The 17,420-nt window shown below is 36.1% G+C and overlaps 2 protein-coding genes and 1 long non-coding RNA gene across 8 annotated transcripts; 1 reads left to right on the forward strand and 2 right to left on the reverse strand.

Annotated features, from left to right (window-relative positions):
• Nucleotides 1-590: 590 nt before the first annotated feature.
• LOC120082506 (uncharacterized) lies at nucleotides 591-2,358 on the reverse strand. Of its 4 annotated transcripts, none has more exons than XR_005483193.2 (5): nucleotides 1,875-2,346; nucleotides 1,714-1,786; nucleotides 1,535-1,628; nucleotides 1,380-1,448; nucleotides 591-814 (listed from the first exon to the last, which is right to left on the reverse strand). It is a non-coding gene; the product is annotated as an uncharacterized LOC120082506 (long non-coding RNA). The 4 variants fall into 4 exon arrangements; XR_005483192.2 differs by having other exon boundaries at nucleotides 1,535-1,638; nucleotides 1,875-2,320; XR_005483195.2 differs by lacking the exon at nucleotides 1,380-1,448 and having other exon boundaries at nucleotides 1,875-2,358.
• A 5,832-nt stretch (nucleotides 2,359-8,190) lies between these two features.
• Nucleotides 8,191-11,155, forward strand: LOC120083785 (uncharacterized). 3 transcript variants are annotated; one of them, XM_039039656.2, is made up of 6 exons: nucleotides 8,226-8,704; nucleotides 9,327-9,430; nucleotides 10,124-10,156; nucleotides 10,258-10,387; nucleotides 10,466-10,550; nucleotides 10,900-11,155. In XM_039039656.2, exons 1-5 carry the CDS (start codon nucleotides 8,594-8,596, stop codon nucleotides 10,502-10,504), a joined length of 417 nt encoding a protein of 138 aa, XP_038895584.1. In that variant the 5' UTR covers nucleotides 8,226-8,593; the 3' UTR covers nucleotides 10,505-10,550; nucleotides 10,900-11,155. The 3 variants fall into 3 exon arrangements, with proteins under 3 accessions (XP_038895585.1, XP_038895584.1, XP_090172493.1); XM_090316367.1 differs by lacking the exon at nucleotides 10,124-10,156; XM_039039657.2 differs by lacking the exons at nucleotides 10,124-10,156; nucleotides 10,900-11,155 and having other exon boundaries at nucleotides 8,191-8,704; nucleotides 10,466-10,741.
• A 2,435-nt stretch (nucleotides 11,156-13,590) lies between these two features.
• LOC120082938 (PGR5-like A protein) lies at nucleotides 13,591-16,495 on the reverse strand. The gene is made up of 7 exons (XM_039038374.2): nucleotides 16,043-16,495; nucleotides 15,887-15,949; nucleotides 15,709-15,795; nucleotides 14,876-15,113; nucleotides 14,641-14,714; nucleotides 14,348-14,446; nucleotides 13,591-14,008 (listed from the first exon to the last, which is right to left on the reverse strand). The coding sequence occupies exons 1-7, from the start codon at nucleotides 16,268-16,270 to the stop codon at nucleotides 13,922-13,924; spliced, it is 876 nt and encodes a 291-aa protein (XP_038894302.1). The 5' UTR covers nucleotides 16,271-16,495; the 3' UTR covers nucleotides 13,591-13,921.
• Nucleotides 16,496-17,420: the final 925 nt, after the last annotated feature.

Here is a 17,420-nt window from a genome sequence, read left to right on the forward strand (position 1 = left end):
AAGATAATCACTACAAGAAAAAAAATATATCTTGATGCTAAAACTAAGGGTTGGTGGTTAGATCGTCAGGTGAAACGACATTTCCCAATGCCGTAACGCAAGCATCAAGAGTTTTGCTTCCTACTGATGTCATAGAACACATGTCGGCATATTGGACAGATCTTCCGATGCTCTATTATTATGCGTCGAGAGATAATTGTAGGGATAAAAACCCTAGCGCAACAGAAAATATCAAGACCTTTTCTCAAAATTGATTTAGAAAATGAAATACCAGTACACTGGGAAATACAGAATATCATAAAGATTTAACAAAATTAAACCTACAGAGAAAATCCTAGGTTAAGCATGCTTAAAAATAAAGCCTACAAAGAAAGGGAAACAAAAACTGACTTTGGTTTGATGACTTAGACGAAATGGCTAATTCTCCTTTGGGATTTCTTAAACACCACCAATAGGCTACCTTCCTTGTAACGACCCGACCCCCTATGACTTAAGTTAGGTCGTTACTATATACATGCATGCATGGAACTTTAAGCGACACTCTTTTATGATGAAATAAATGTTAATAAATAAGATAAGTTCAAAGTCCCTTATTAAATGCGAATTTTTAAATAACAATTGGGTACCCATAAATCATAAATGTTAATAAATAAGTCTGAAAAAAAAATTCTTAATAATAGGTTTCAAACATCACAACTAAAAATTTAGCAAAACGTGAAAGGAAATCTAAGTCTCATAAGCGGAAGCATAAAACTAGTCTCAGTGACTCGATCACGAATTCTGCTTGTCCATCGTCGGTGCATCCCTAATTTACCTGAAACAACAACATGAGAAAGAATGAGTATAAAATACTCAGTAAGTAATCCCACTACTGGGGTCAGGTTAGACATCTATGTCTTCTAGATGCTTACCTCTGGTGGAACATATAAACCGTCCTAGTCCTCATGGGACACAACATACATGGGAAAAAAAACTGATTTCTATCCTATTGTAGCTAAATATGCCGACTACCTCTGGTGAATCCCGAAGGAAGCACAATCTCTAGTGGGCATTCTAACTAATCAGTAAAATCACTATCATAGTCTCGACATCATAATTATCACAATATGGTTCTATGACATACGTATATCCTCAACATCATGGTTCTAAAACATATATACATACCTCAATATCCACAGATCACATACAACCTCATGGAATCACATATCATCTCATGCTAGCATTCAAGTATCTATGTGCACAAATAAATCTTTCAGATCCTCAATCAAGAACATACATCGGTTATACTAAATTATCAGTTTATCATGCCATCGTTCTATCATACTAACTACATCTAGTGCCTGGCCCGTGGGCAGTTCCAGTATAGTAAGATTACTTACTTCAAAGTTAAATTCAGAGCTTAATCCAAGCTAATGATCTCCAACAAAATAAATCCTGAATTAAGTCCCCTAATACAGACATAATACTAAATTTCAGTCTTTGAAACTAGGACCCAAACATACAAATTTAATCCAATGATCACCAATTAACTTACCCAAACGAAACTTGATCAACAAACACTCGCAAGATTTCGACTCCAAAATCTCCTCTTAGCATATTTTAAAACTCAATGGACGATGACTTGGAACCTTCAAAATACTTAAAATTAAACCATTCTTTAGTACAATAATCAATAGGTGTCCAACAACCAACAACAAGGATCACAACACTTACCAAACTACTTGCCGAACGAACTCGAATCCGTTGGATAGCACGTTACGCACTCCAAAGTACTCCAATCTTGGATCTAAATTTTAAATATAATAGGTATCAACCAAAAGGAAAACCAAAATTTAATGGGCAAACAAGAACCTTCAAAACTCAACCGATCTTACCCAAAACTACCAGATCTAGCGAAAACCCAACGACGGCGGTGGTGGCGGACGACGAACAGAGGGCGTGGATGGAACGGAAGAAATGATCGACGCTGACTGGACGAACAGCGTACTGGAGCAGACGGACGCGCGATCGATCTGGCGCATGAACGGTCTGCTTCAGGGCTGGCAGAATCCGACGCGACGTCAATTAGGAACGGCTGGGTGGATCTGGCGCGAGCGAACGGATGGGACGACTCCACTCGACAGCGAGCTAGCGTGAGAGCTGGGCGAACAGATCGACGGTTGGATGATGCTGGCTTAGTCGACGGTACGAGAAGATGGCTTGACGACGTTGATGACAGCGTGCGGCTTGGTCTGAACGGCGGGAGTTGAGGCGGTTACTAAGGCACGTGAACGACGGGAAAAACGAAAATAGAGGGGGGGCGTGCGGCAGTGAAAAGGAGAAGGGAAATTTTGTTTTTATAATAATAATAATAAAACTAAAAAAGAAATAAAATAAACTTTATTTTATTCTTTTCCTTATTCCACTTTATTTTATTAAATTTCTTTCCTTTCCAAAATGAAATTAATTTCTGCCATTAATTTCAAAATTGAAGAATTTCACGTCAACAATTAAATTTTCGCAATTATACTTGAAGTCCAAAATTCCAAAAATGCTCTTCAATAATAAAAAAAAATTACTGAAATTACATTATTACTAAAAAAATGAGGGGTGTTACATTCTCCCCTCTTCAAAGAACTTTCGTCCTCAAAGTTCATTCCTGAAAAAGCTCCGGGTACTGGGTCTTTATCTCATCCTCTCGCTCCCAGGTAGCCTCCTTGAACTGGTGATTCTGCCATAGGACTTTCACAAACGCAATTTCCCAGCGGCGCAATGTCTTTACTTCTTTGGCGGGGATCTCTACAGGTTTCTCCTCGTAGCTCAAGTTGTCATTCAACTGTAAGGGTTCGAAGTCAACTACATGGGATGGGTCTGTCACATAATTCCTCAGCATCGAAACATGGAAGAAATTATGTGTAAGATTGTATCAACAGCAGCGGAAGCACAAGGATCATCTAAGCACTCAAGTTCACTAATTTTGGCATAATATAAAGCATGCTTTTGCAGAAAAAGTGAGTTTCAAGACATACCTCTTGTAGAACTTTTTCAAAGCTCATTCACCAGCTGCAATCTTCTCCATATCTTGTTGTAAACCACCTCAAGATCTTCCCCACTATTCTTTTGATGCTCTAGATTGAGTTGTGGGACTTAAAACAAGCTTGAATCAAGGGATAAAGGAGAAAAGCTCACTGTTGCAACCTTGTTGAAGAACCTCTTTCTTCAAACCAGTTTTTCTCTCAAAACTCTATAGATTACATGCCCGATTTTCACTCCAATCTCTTCATTATATTGTAGATCAACATACAAAGAGAAGAGTTGCATGAGTTGTAGCACACGCTTGGAGAAGACAAGGCCAAGATGTTGCTTCATGTGTGAGCTACTTGAAAGATGAATAATGGAAAAATTCATTTTCCCATTTTGTGTTTTTGTTTTCTAATTTTCCAATTTTATCTAAAAATCTATTTGATTTTAAAAAAGAAAAAAATAATTAATTTCATGAATTAATTATTAAATAAAACTTAATTAATTTAATATCAAATATTAAATTAATTTTAACACATATTCATCTTTATATATTTAAATATATAAATTCTCCTATTCCGTTTAATTCTAAAATTAAACATAATTATATCTCATATAATTACTAATTCCCTTAATTCTAATTTGAACGTTTCAAATTAACTTATCACGCTATTCTAGAGCTAGTCCGTTACGAGCTAGTAGGGGGACCTCGCGGACCTACAGATCATAGGCTCCAACGATCGGAGATTAATTGGCTAAACTCATTAGACCAGATTAATCTCCATTCGTTAACTAATGGGTCATTCCACTAAAGTCCATAGTTGCACTCCCCTCACTGTAGATATATCATGTCTACATGATTTAACCATAATCAGCAAGTCGACCCTTCACAGGTTGTTCGTAATAACGGCTGGGTCAAATATCTGTTTTACCCCCAAGATTACGTCTTATTCCTCAAGTGCCTACTGATCCTCTAATGAAAAACTGGTTTGTGATCCAATCACCAAACCAAACTCTCTCAGCCCAGTGAGAGAGTGAGGCCGCTTGTTCAAGACCTGGATTCAGTACTTGAGAGAACAACCTTTCTCCTATCCCTAAATCGGGTAGGCGTGAGCTCCGTCTTGCACCCTATGTCCCCAACTATCTATCCGGTCTTACCCCTGAAATGGGAGTCTTATTGAGCCGCTGTTGAGCCAACCCTCAACTATGAAAATCTAAGGGCAATCCCGAATAAACAAGAGTTCATAGTTAGCTCAAGATTAAGATCGAGTTACCTAGGTCATTTAGGTGAAATAGTCAGTCTTAAACAGTAAACAGCGTTATAAAGTAAGAGTGACTTATTTCTTGGTCCTGATCTTATGCAAACTCATCGCATAAGACGCCCCCACTCCTCATGTCATAACATGTACGAATTAGGATCACATCGTATGTAGCACTTTACAACTCTTTGTAACAACTACAGAGTAGGTCACATCCAATGGTGTTATCAGAATAAGGTACCCAACCTCATTCATGTACCATAGATCATTTTGACTATTTACTCGAACCTGATCCACTCTTATGTCTCCACATAAAGTTCAAGTACTCATACAATAGTCATGGGTCTTAGTTTATTGGATTTAGACTTTCATACAATTTATGAGATCAATAATAAGTATATTGATAATAGAAAATATTTATCATTTTACAAATTGCGAGTATTTAGGACATAAAACCCAACATTATGAACTGAAGACAGTGCTGGGGGCAATGCCAGACAGTAAGCTATGGGGCCCACTCGTTCCAAGACCTCGAAAGGTCCAATGAATCTCGGGCTCAAATTCCCTTTCTTGCCAAACCTCATAATACCTTTCATGGGTGCCACTTTTAAGAACACTTTAACAACAGTCTCAAATTCCAGGTCCTTACGTCTCAGAAGAGCTGTTTGCATACGAGCCCCGATCTTCTGTATTGCCTCATTTGTGGTTTGCACTAGTTCGGGTCTTAGCAATTCCCTCTCTCCTACCTCATCCCAACACACAGGGGACCTGCAACTCTTCCCATAAAGGGCCTCAAATGGCGACATCCCAATAGTGGACTGGTAGCTATTATTATAAGCAAACTCCATCAGATGCAAGTGAGTATCCCAACTTCCTGAAAACTCTATGGCACAGGCACGCAACATGTCTTCCAATATCTGATTCAATCGCTCAGTCTGCCCATCAGTCTGTGGGTAAAAAGCTGTACTGAAATCCAACTAGGTTCTCAAAGCTGCCTGAAGACTCTTCCAAAAGTTAGACGTGAAACAAGGGTCTTTGTCGGACACGATGGACACAGGCACTCCGTGCAATCTCACTACCTCCTTCATGTATATATGTGCCTACTTATTTACTGAAAAGGTAGACCTCCCAGGTATGAAATGTACTAATTTTGTAAGTCTGTCTATCACAACCCAAATCACCGTGAAACCTTTGACTGTCCATGGCAAACCCACGATGAAGTCCATAGACACATGCTCCCACTTCCATTCTGGCACACTCAGTGGCTGTAACAAGCCTGCTGGCTTCTGCCTCAGGACTTTCACCTGCTGGCACACCAAGCACTTACTGATGAACTCCACAACCTCTCTTTTCATATCATTCCACCAGTAATAACGTTTCAAGTCTTGATACATCTTGGTGGTACCAGAGTGAATCGAAAATAAGGAACTATGAGCCTCTAACAACAACTCATTCTTAATATCATTATCTACTGGCATGCACAAACGTCCCTGATAGAGGAGACCACCTTCCGCTGATACTGAGAATTCGCCATCCTGGCCTTACGAACTCTTTCCTTTAGATAAGGGTCACAACGCTACGCATCAATAATCCTCTGCCTTAGACTCGGTCGCACTGACAACTGCACTAATTGTGTCATGACCTTCTCCACTGCTACTGCAATTTCTGCCCGTTCTAGCTACTTGCACAAATGAGTCTGTCTAGTAATGAAGGCTGATGAATGTGTCACTTTTCTGCTTAGGGCATCTGCCACTACATTCGCCTTCCCTGGGTGGTACAAAATTTCGCAATCATAATCCTTCACCAGCGCTAGCCACCTCCTTTGCTTCATGTTCAACTTCTTCTGAGTGAAAAAGTACTTTAAACTCTTGTGGTCGGTGAAGATTTGTATATTCTCTCCATATAAGTAGTGTCTTCAGATCTTAAGAGCAAAAACTACTGCTGCTAACTCTAAGTCGTGTGTGGGATAATTATGTTCATGCTTCTTTAGCTGATGTGAAGCGTAAGCAACTATTCTGCCGTGCATCAATACGCCTCCCAACCCCTTCTTGGACACGTCACTGTAAATGACAAAACCACCTGATCCATCTGGTACTATAAGAACTGGGGCTGAAACCAACTTCTGCTTGAGATCTTGGAAACTGTTCTCACAAGTCTCATTTCAAACGAAAGTGCTCTCTTTCGGGTCACTGAGTCAATGGGGCGGCTATGCAAGAGAAGTCCTTTACAAATCGTCTATAGTAGCCAGCTAACCCCAGAAAACTGCGCACCTCACTGGCTGTGGTTGGACGAGCCCAACTCGTAACTGCCTCAATCTTTGCAGGATCCATAGACACACTTTCCTTCGACATGACATGCCCTAGAAAGAACACTCGCCTCAACCAAAACTCACATTTAGAAAACTTAGCATACAGCTTATTGGCCCTCAACGTCTCCAAAACTTTCCGCAAATGCTCCTCATGTTTGGCCTATGTCTTGGAATAAACCAAGATGTCGTCAATAAAAACAATCACGAAGTTGTCGAGGAATTCCTTGAACACCTTATTCATCAAATCCATGAACACTATTGGGGCATTTGTTAGTCCGAACGACATCACTATGAACTCATAATGCTCATATCTCGAACGAAAAGCTATCTTAGGTATGCCACTGTTCTTTATTCTTAGCTGATTGTATCCTGACCGGAGATCAATCTTTGAGAATACCTTAGTTCCCTACAACTGGTCGAACAAGTCATCAATCCTAGGGAGGGGATACTTTTTCTTGACGGTCACCTTGTTCAGCTCTCCGTAATCAATGCACAGATGTAACGATCCATCCTTCTTTTTCACAAACAAAACAAGTGCACCCCATGGTGACACGTTAGGGCTTATGAAACCCTTGTCCAACAACTTCTACAATTGGACCTTCAGTTCCCTCAACCCTGCTGGTGCCATCCTGTATGGAGCCTTTAAAATAGGGGTCGTGCCTGGCTCCAACTCAATAGCAAAATCTATCTCCCGCTGTAGGGGTAGTCCAGAAAGATCCTCTGGGAAAACGTCTGGAAAATCTCTCACTACTGGCTCTGAAGTCAAGGTGACTTCAGCCCCTCTAGTGTCAACCACACTGGCCATAAAGCCCCAGGCTCCTTGGTCAAACAGTCTACTAGCCTTTAATGTTGAAATCACTTTAGGTAGGACCATAGTCTCAACCCCTTTATACTTAAAACTAGCTTTTGTAGGAGGGTTAAAGATGATCTCCTTACGGGAACAATCTATGCTGGCATGATTAGAAATTAACCAATCCATACCCAAAATCACATCAAAATTACGCATATATAAAATTATTAAGGTCACATCTAATGCGTGATTTGCTACCTCTACCTGACATGCTTTTATCTTTTTTGTGGCTAACATGATCTCTCCTAATGGAGTGGAGATAGACATTGCAAAGGGCAAAGGTTCTGAATCTAACATGGCATGCCTTACAAGTGCGAAGAACCAGAGTCAAACAAAACTAAAGCATGGTGCCCCAAAATGGAAAGCGTACCTGTCACCACTGTGCTTGACTTCTCGGCCTCACGTCGAGTGGTAGAAAACACCCTACCTTGCTGTTGCTAACGACTCGAGCCTTTTGTATGTACCTATCACATCTAATTGTGATAGTTTAGTTCTCGAACTTTTGTATGTAACAATTTAATTATTGTACTTTTAAATTCGTAACAATTTAGTCCCTAACGCATATAAACTTATCAAAATTAGATGTCAATTTTTATTATTTTATGATGTAGATTTTGTATTGCATAAAAATATTGAGTCTCTAACTAGTTTATCGATTTATTTATGTAAGAAATCTCATTAAATCTTAACACTAATTTCTATAATAGGGATTAAATTGTTATTAATTTTAAAGTATAAGGATTAGATTGAAAAATATAGATGAAAGTGTATACTAGATTAAAAACTAAAAAAAAAAACAGGGGGCGATAATGGGGATATCAACGACATGTCGATAAAGAGAAGAACAAAAGGCTGGCGGCGGCTATGCGATCAAAGCAGCAAAAGGTTCTTCAAGTTTTAGAGAGAGATTTTGCCGACCAATAATTTTTCATAAGAAACAAAAACTACAATTTCCCACTTCAGACTGGGATCGGATTTCATCAAAATTTAAGAAATTTAAAAATGGAGAGAGATCTACAGAAAGCCGTCTCCTGAATTTGTTTATTCAATTCCCTCAATCTCATGGCCGTTCTTGTTTTTCGAAAACCCTAGTTGGCAGTAGTATCTTCCCGTCTTCTCTCTGCATATTCTTCACTGGGTATCTCTACCCAATTTTTCGATTTCTGATCAGTCGGCATGAAGGACGGGAAATCGACCAAGGTCAATTCTCAGTTGCAGCATCAGAACGGTCACTTGCCGCCGTTCAAATTGGCTAAATTGTTCGATCCAGAGACTTCATGGGATAAGGTTTTTATAAACTTAACTTTCTTCGAATTCTTTACTTCACTTTTAGCCCAATGGAAATCCTAATAATTTTCTCTGTTTTGTGGGGTTTTTGGAACTGAAGTCTTTATTGGTTTGGTTCAAGCTCTTGCTCGTTCTGCTGTGTGAATTTTAGTTTCTAACTAGTGAAATTTGTGCTTTACCAATCAAGTTTAACGAATTGAGATAGTTTATCCATTATCTAGTGTGTATTCTTATGAAAATTGAGTTTCCTAGTCTGTTATTGATTCGCCAAGCTGAGCTAAGAATTGGCATGTACTCTCTCTTGAAGTCGGAGGTTCCATCCTCCATCCTTGCCATTGTTGTTGTACTAAAAGTTATTGAATGCCATTCTTTTGATAAAGGAAGGGGAAAGGGGCCAAAACGAGCATAGTTCAGTGATATATAGTATGTGTTAATGACTATCTCCAAATCCTTATAGTACTAAAAGATACAGTTAGGGGACAGGGAAGCCATGGATGGGAAGGTTTATGATGGTTGGTATCTCAATTGAATTGAATGGAACTTTTTTTTGTTATTAAAGTTGTGCTTTGGCCTTTGGCTTGAATATTTTCTATAACACAATTCTGTTCTGTTCTCAATGCAGGATCAACTAGGAGATGTCTTGCATTGGATGAGACAATCAGTTGCTCTTGTATGTGGGCTGCTTTGGGGTTCCATACCTCTGGTTGGAGGAATTTGGTTCATCTTGTAAGTTTCCATTTTTTATTCCTTTCTTAGGCATAGATGCGTTTATAATCTCTTTTGGTGGGTAGAGTGTTTTTGAATGAAACTTTCCCCTACTGTCACTTCTGAAAAGCATACTAATCATTAAGTCACTCCAAGCACTGTAAAATGTTTTTAAGTGCTTTAAAACCAAACATTGTGAAAATTGTAAAATGTTTTTAAGTGCTTTAAAACCAAACATTGTGAAAATTTTGAAAATGTTTCTAAAAAACTATCAAACTGCTATGTGCATGTTTGGGAGTAATTTTGAAATGGTTAAAATCACTTTTGTTAAGTTTAGAGCCACTCCAAAACTCCTTTCATCACTCGAAAGTTATTCGGGTATTTAATTTTACACTTTTGACAAAAATGACAAAAATGATTTTAACCATTTTAGATCTGTTAATTTTTTGGAATTGGGTTGGTCTATGAGTGGTTGTTGTTTACTTTTACTTTCATTAACTATTCACACATTCTTTTCACCTCTAAATCTTTTTCATTAAGTCAGTCAGTCCATTAAAATGGATCTTTAGTCCAATCCATAAATGCATTGCTCCTTGCCTTCCTCTTGAGACATAATAGAAAATTTGATTGTCTTGTAATATCATCGTCTGAAATAGCATATTTACATATTTATTATGCACAGTACTAAAATGTGATGAAATTCCATCATTGCAGACATTTGGGTTTAGACAGCTATGGACAAATGGAGTCAGTTCTTTATGCATTTTTTTTAGTTCTCTCCATTAAACATTTCTTTTCTTTCACTTAGAAGACTTGAGATATTTTTGTGAGTTTGGTCCCATTTTCAGATTCTTGGTGATATCAACCACGATGGTATATGGATATTATGCAATGATTTTGAAGGTAGACGAAGAAGAATTTGGCGGCCATGGAGTTCTCCTCCAGGAAGGGCTGTTTGCTTCCATAACTTTGTTTCTGGTAATCGAAGTCTTCTAATAAATTATATTCCGATTTAGTTAGTTGAAATGCTGAATTTCCTTTGCCTCTTCTGTTCAGCTTATGTGGACCCTCATTTATAGCTTGGGACATTTCTGATAATGGTTTTGTCATCGTTCTCAAGCTCGGGCGAACTGTTGGAGAGGTTGGTCGCCATTGTTGCTTGCCGTTTTTATTAGTGATTGTGCAGTATGCTGTTAAGGAGAGAAAACACTTTCAGAAGTGGATTAATTTCATTAGGATTACAAGTAACCAAATTTTAGTTGTTATTATTGATGGTTAAATCCACAATCTTAAAATAATAAAATGTTCAAAGGAATGCAATTTTCTGTCTCATCTGATTAAGACATATGCTATTGACCAAAAGGTCGAAGTTAAGGGTCTCACCTTTATTCGTTGAACCTTGAAACCGATGCAATTATTTGTTTCTTTTTTCGTTCCTACACTTGTAAAAGTTTCATTAGCATCTTGTTCTTGTATGGAACTTTCTCTAGTTGGCAAGATCTGGAGATGGCAATATTTTAAGAATTGGCACATGGTCTAGGAGCTGGCATCATGTTGAAGAGAATCAAATCAAATCTGAGGGAGTTGGATTTTAGTTTTAAACAACAAGGACGGAAGAAGTAATTTAGCCTTCATTTTTAAAATGTTATCTGTTGTATAATTTTCTGGTCTCTTCATTATATTCTTCTAGCTAAAGATTTTCTTTCTGATATCTGATATGGAATTTGATTGTTGCTTTGCTTTTTACCTATGAACTTTTTATATGTTTTCTCTAACTCCGAGATTATTATATTCCTCAATGCATTGTCAACATATCTTTTAAAAATGTTGTTATGAATGTAGGGGGTCATGGTAAATAACTTAGGTCAATAGTTTTTTTTTTTTTAAAAAAAAAAAATTAAGTCCATTTTCTTTCAATTTCTTACCATGGTTTGCATATTTTTTTTTAAATAAAAGAGTTGAATTCTTAGCTAAAATTTAAAAAGAAACCAAGTTTTTAAAAACTATTTTTTGTAGTTTCAAAATTTGGCTTGATTTTTAAAAATATTGATAAAATGTATATAAAAAAGCAAGAAATTTAAGGGTGTAAGGATTGACTTAATTTTTTTTTTTTTAAGTTACCAAATAAAATTTATAATTAATTTTAGAGGCCTATATATATATATATATATAAAAGTTAAGTTTATAAATAACCATTTCAAGGGTGGTTTGTTTCGTGGGATCCTAGATTTTCATGGAGTGGGTATTTGGATTATTTGCAGTATTGTATTGTTGAGGGCATTTTCATTTCACTTTTTTTGTCTTTATATATATATATATATCTTCATTTGCATTATATATTTAATATAAATAATGTCAACCATGTATATCATATATTTTTAGTTATATTGTAATTCTTATTATTTTTTTAGCAATATATTCAAATTTAAATTTAAATTAATATTGATTTTATAAAAAATCTTAAATAACGATATATTATTTTTTTTAGAAAAATTACATCTAAAAATAATATAAATTGTATTAATTTTAAAAGGAATTTAAATTGATAAAAAACAAATATGTTATATAAGTTCAAATTATATCATATTAATTATAAAGTAATAAATAGTCGTAAGGACTTTTTAAAAATTGTATGTAAATTTCAATTACTACCAATAGAAATCCTACGAAACAAACAGTTATCAAAATATTTTCAGATAGCGGTAAAAATATTCCTAAAAAATAGACATGATAATCTAAAGATGTCGGACATCTATAATTTCTAATATATATAACTCTGATTATCTACATTCCCAAAAAATAAATGACCCTTAAATTTCTTACATTTTCATCTACTTTTTCCATATGTTTTTAAAAAACCAAGCTAAATTTTAAAAACTAAAATAAGGATAGTTTCAACTTTTTTTTTTCCTTCTAAAAGAAAAGAATAAAAAAGAAAGATGCAATTTATGGTAAAAAAAAATTAAGAGAAAATAAGTTTAATTCTTAAAAACCAAATGATTATTAAATGGAAGTTAATTTTCTACTTTTAAAATGAACAATCTTGATCTTGATAGATAGTACTTCAGCTAACAAAAACTTAATTCAACTAACATCCATATACATGGAAGGCCAAGAGATCTGTGGTTCATATCCTCCATTCCAAATATGTAATAAAAAAACCACTGTAGTTCAAGTTACCAAGTGATGTAAATTATTTTACATCTGTCCATCGGAATTTTTAGATGGGTGCTTGAAAGATAAATAAGCTGTATTGAAGTAAATAAATCACCTCTTGTTCTAATAATATAACCATAGATACTAAATCCATTTGTTAATTTAAGTTAAATATTTGAAATACATCTCGTAAGTATTTAATTTAGAAAATAAATCATTTTGAAAAGTTATTTTACTTTTCAAATGTATTTTAATTAGTTTTATCAAAGTGTTTAAATAAAAATAAATTTTTTGAAATAATTTTGATCCAAACAGACCCCAACTTAATTTAATAAATAAAAAAGGACTACCTTAGTTTTGGATGTAAACTCAATTGACATTGAAATTAGTCTTAGCAAGGGGGTGCAAGCATTCTATCACAAGTAATCAACATTTCCCTATAAAAAGAAACCATGAAAAATTATGAAGCATAGTCTGATAATATTCTTGACTCATGTTTTTTATTTCCAGTTTCCAAAACAAAAATAGAAGTATTATTTTAAAATTTGTTTCTCAACTTACACATCAATACATCATTTTCTTCAAAGGTTAGAAAGAACAAAAATGGAACAATTTACAAGCACATCCAGTTCTTTCTTTGAAAAAAAGGAAAAGAAGAATCAATAAATGATAAACCAAAAAAATAAAAATAAAAAATAGGAATATTGGCATAAAACATAGCCATTTGAAAGCTTTGATGATGGGGACTTAGCTTTAGGTATAGTACAGCTTATAAAAAAACCATTTCTAAAATGGAGTTGTTTTTTAAATTAATAACAAAATAGATAATTTTAGCCAAGTGACAAAATTATTGGAATCAAACTCACATTCGCTGCAGTAAGAATATGCCACTTGGCCAAAATTACATTATTTTGTCATTACCTTCAAAACCACTCTACTTTAGAAGTTACTTCTTAAACAACATTATTCCTAAAACCCTAAATAATTGGCCATATTTCACATAATGTGACTATAAACAATCAATCTAGATGAGAACATTATAAATTTTCTAGAATTTCCCACAAGTATACTATCAAGCTGATTGGTCAGTTCTTGGCTGGGGGAGCAAGACACACATTACAAATGGAAAATGCAAGTTGCAAACCCCATGGGATGAAGATGTTGAAACATTATCAACTACTGGCAGCAGCTAACTTAACTTTTAATCATCTAGCTGGCACTATATGTCTAAAATGGTACAGCTACAAGACCTCATTGCATATTATTACACTGTTACATTGCAAGCAAGATGAAGACTGGAAAAGAGTCATGTCACTACATATAGACAAGTTGCTCTTACAGTTGAGAGTTGAGATCCTACAGCAATCTTTGGTGCCGGCTTTTACCCCTTACAAGGTAGATACGCCCGTAAACCCATTGTCGACCAAGTCTTGAACTCAATTTCTGCACAATACCAACCCCAGATTAATGCGTCTTTCTGTTCAGAAGAGTTTCCTTCATGAACTTAAAAGACAGGTCAAGCCACTAACTTGGAGGTAGGGAAAACGGAAACAGATTAGGATAGTAGTTCGTATCATATGAGCTTCATTTGCAGGACATATGAATCATGTATATGATAGAAATTTAAGGAGGAAGGGGATACTAATCAGAAAAATGCTCATCGGATAATTGCATGATGATCATTTTCAGCTCGTATTAGTTAGGAAAAATGAAGTATTAGTTGATTGGAGTTTCTTCAACTAATAATTCGGCTTGGTATTAAACAAAAGCCAAGTAAGTTACCTCAAACTTGATCCGGAATTCCAACAAACATTCACATACATGACAGTCTGATCTATGAGGAGAGCCATTGGCACGATCTGATCTTACAAATGCAAACACCTAAAAGATGGAGTAATTTAAACATGTAAAAATATGTTGAACAGATTCTTTTCCCTTTGACATAGGATTATACTGGAAAGAAACTAGTATTCATCCATAAATTATGGTAATGCGGGGGAGAAAAACATAAAAGAACGTTTCACAAGTCATTCGAAACAATAGTGCCGGTATAAGTTATTGATAGATTAACATACTTCTTCTCCACAATTTGGGCAGGCTCCTTTTAGTGCCACCAAATCATTTCTCCATAAGCCCTGAAGTACTCCCACTGCAGCAATAGCCAAAAGGCAGTAAATAGTCTGAAATAAGCAAGCATAATCTTGAATATGAGAGGCATAAGAGTACCACATTAATATCCGTTAGACTTGTATTAAGACATTCTTCAGTGTATATATTGAATTGCAAAATCAACAAGCAACCATTTTTTACCAGAAGCTGTAGCAATTGGGTAGCCAATCAGAGACCCAAATGCCATGAAGAGGATGGCATTTATAGCAGAAAGAAATTCAAATGCAGATCCATGGCTGTTATAGGAAAGTCCTAAACTGAGTGGATCCTTGAAAACTAAGTCAGCCGTGCAGATTAAAGGAACAAGACATGCTGAACAGCCAAGTGCCAGAAACACCAACCATATGCCTGCTAATGCCAGAACCTGTGATAGATCTTCCTGCCCTACATGCATGTCATTGAATATTCAAATGAAGCAAAAACAACATTGAATATTTATATGAAATCAAAATTATACAACCCAGATACTTCATGCACGGCAATATCGGATATATATCCAGTAACAATAATACTTCTCAGATACATATCTGATACGGGATTTTGCATATCTGTTTATTATTATTATTTTTTTAAAATATAGGGAATGCCCGGCCTTTTCTCAAAGTAAGTAACCTAGTTAAAAAGCTCACTACCGAACCCAAAATTAAAAGAGAAAAATAAAAAACCAAATCATAGAATCATGTAATATTAATCTTCACTCCTGAATTCCTACCAAGTCACTCAAAAAATAACTCACTCGATTATTCACATTAACCTAGATTTTTTCTTTTAAAAAGTATCCCAACGTATCCATATCCTAATTTCTTTTTAGAAAATTGGTATGTTATTGTATGTATCAGCAAGTGTGTCTGTGCTTAGAATCAAAACGATCAAAGACCTCATTTATAGGGTTACATTCCTAAACAGCTGAACCATAAGAACGAAATTGCCAGAACCCTAGCAGAAAGAAAGACAGAAATGAGAAGAAGAATCACCTCAGCATCTGAATATGTGGATTGCCGTCTAAGACTGCAACGAGGATATTTGACCACAGATTTTGAACCATACCACCTCAGTTTCAACTGATTCAAACAAATATTTATTAAAAAGTAAGAACAAAGTAAGAAAAGAAACAGGAGTCGTGAAGAATTTGTTTTCCCATCGCGAGCTTACCTCGACTCTATCGAACATATCATCGAGGATCAGCGGTTGGCCACTGTAATACGCATCCCTAGCCTAAAACAAAGAGCAGAAGAAGAACACAGGTCAAAGAGGGAGAAGAGAAAGAGAGAGATACAGAGAGCGCAAGGCGGCAGAGTAATCCAGAACCTGAAGGTAGAGAGATTCGAGGGTTTCTTGAGTGGCGGTCTCGATGGGGCCGACGAATATGCAAGAGGGGCCTTGAGCGAGGTCGTCGGAAGAGGAAAGGGGGTTATTGGGAGTCTTGGTAGCGAAAGGAACGCGATGAAAGGGGGCGGCAGTGCGGATTGTTCTGGCGAGGTCGGAGACGGTGGATTTGATGAGATGGCGGGAGAAGGAAGTGGATGTGCCGGCCATGGACGGGGGTGGTGGTGAACATGAGGCGGAGAAATTGGGAGGTGATGATTGAAGAAGGTTGGAGTTCAGGGGAAGTTATAGAGAGAGAATTTCTATGGTGGAATGGGTTTCTGGTTCTCCTTCTCCACAATCTGTCTTCTTCTTGATTTTTATTTTTCAGTTCTTCACTCCATCCTGTGGGGTTAAAATGCCTATGGTTCCATTTGTCGTCACATACGTCGACATGTCGTCTTGGCATGGTTAAACAAAGTTTAAAATGCTAACGTTAACCAAAATATCACAACGTGTGGTTCTCTACTTACATCAGTCGTCTGTGAAAACATATAATTGAAGCAAATTTTGTATAGATGGTTTTTATTATCTTACTTTGAAAAACACTCGAAATTTATCTTTCTACTTACATCAGTAATGTGTGAAAACATTGTTTTAACCCCAACACGCACGCGTGGTCAAACACAATCCAGATTTCTCGTTTTTTCCTCTCGTTCCCGAATTCACGATGCACTCTCCATTTTTCCTTGTTTTATTCCTCTTATTTTGAATTCTTTCTCTCGTTTCTTCCTCATCAAATTTGTAGGTTTTTTCCCTTCATTTGAATTTTCACTCTCGCTTCTTCCTCTCATTTTGATTCACGTTCCAACTTACATCTTTGATTCGAGAAAAAGAAGATGTCGACATAAATAGAATAAATCACCAAAAAAGGAGGGCAATTGAAGAAAAGAGGATAAGAATAAAATCTCTCTAGAAAAACGAAGAAAAAAAAGCGATATAAACATAAATTGTCGGAAAAGAAAAAAGGAAAATTGCTGGAAATACAAAGGACGTCATAAATAGAAAAAATCACCAGAAAAAAAGAAGAAGAAAAGTAGAAAAAACGGGAACAAATTTTTTTTTTTGCAAAAGAAAGAAAGGAAAAGAAAAAAAAGAGGAAAGGTTAAAGTGGTAAATTCACTAGATGATGACATAAGAGAAAGCAAAAAATCGAGCAGATTGAAAAGTGAGGCCAAATTTCAAGATAATCCCTAAATAGAAGCCGTCAATACCAACAAAAATCGAAAGCATGTGGTGAAAAAATTGAGTGACGATCATCATTTATCAATTTCAATTTTGGGATGTTAAGTTTTGATGAATATGAACCTTGTCCTCAGTT

Source organism: Benincasa hispida, chromosome 8 (genome assembly GCF_027475165.1).
Source record: "Benincasa hispida cultivar pf3 chromosome 8, pf3_genome.v1.1, whole genome shotgun sequence".
NCBI lineage: Eukaryota > Viridiplantae > Streptophyta > Magnoliopsida > Cucurbitales > Cucurbitaceae > Benincasa > Benincasa hispida.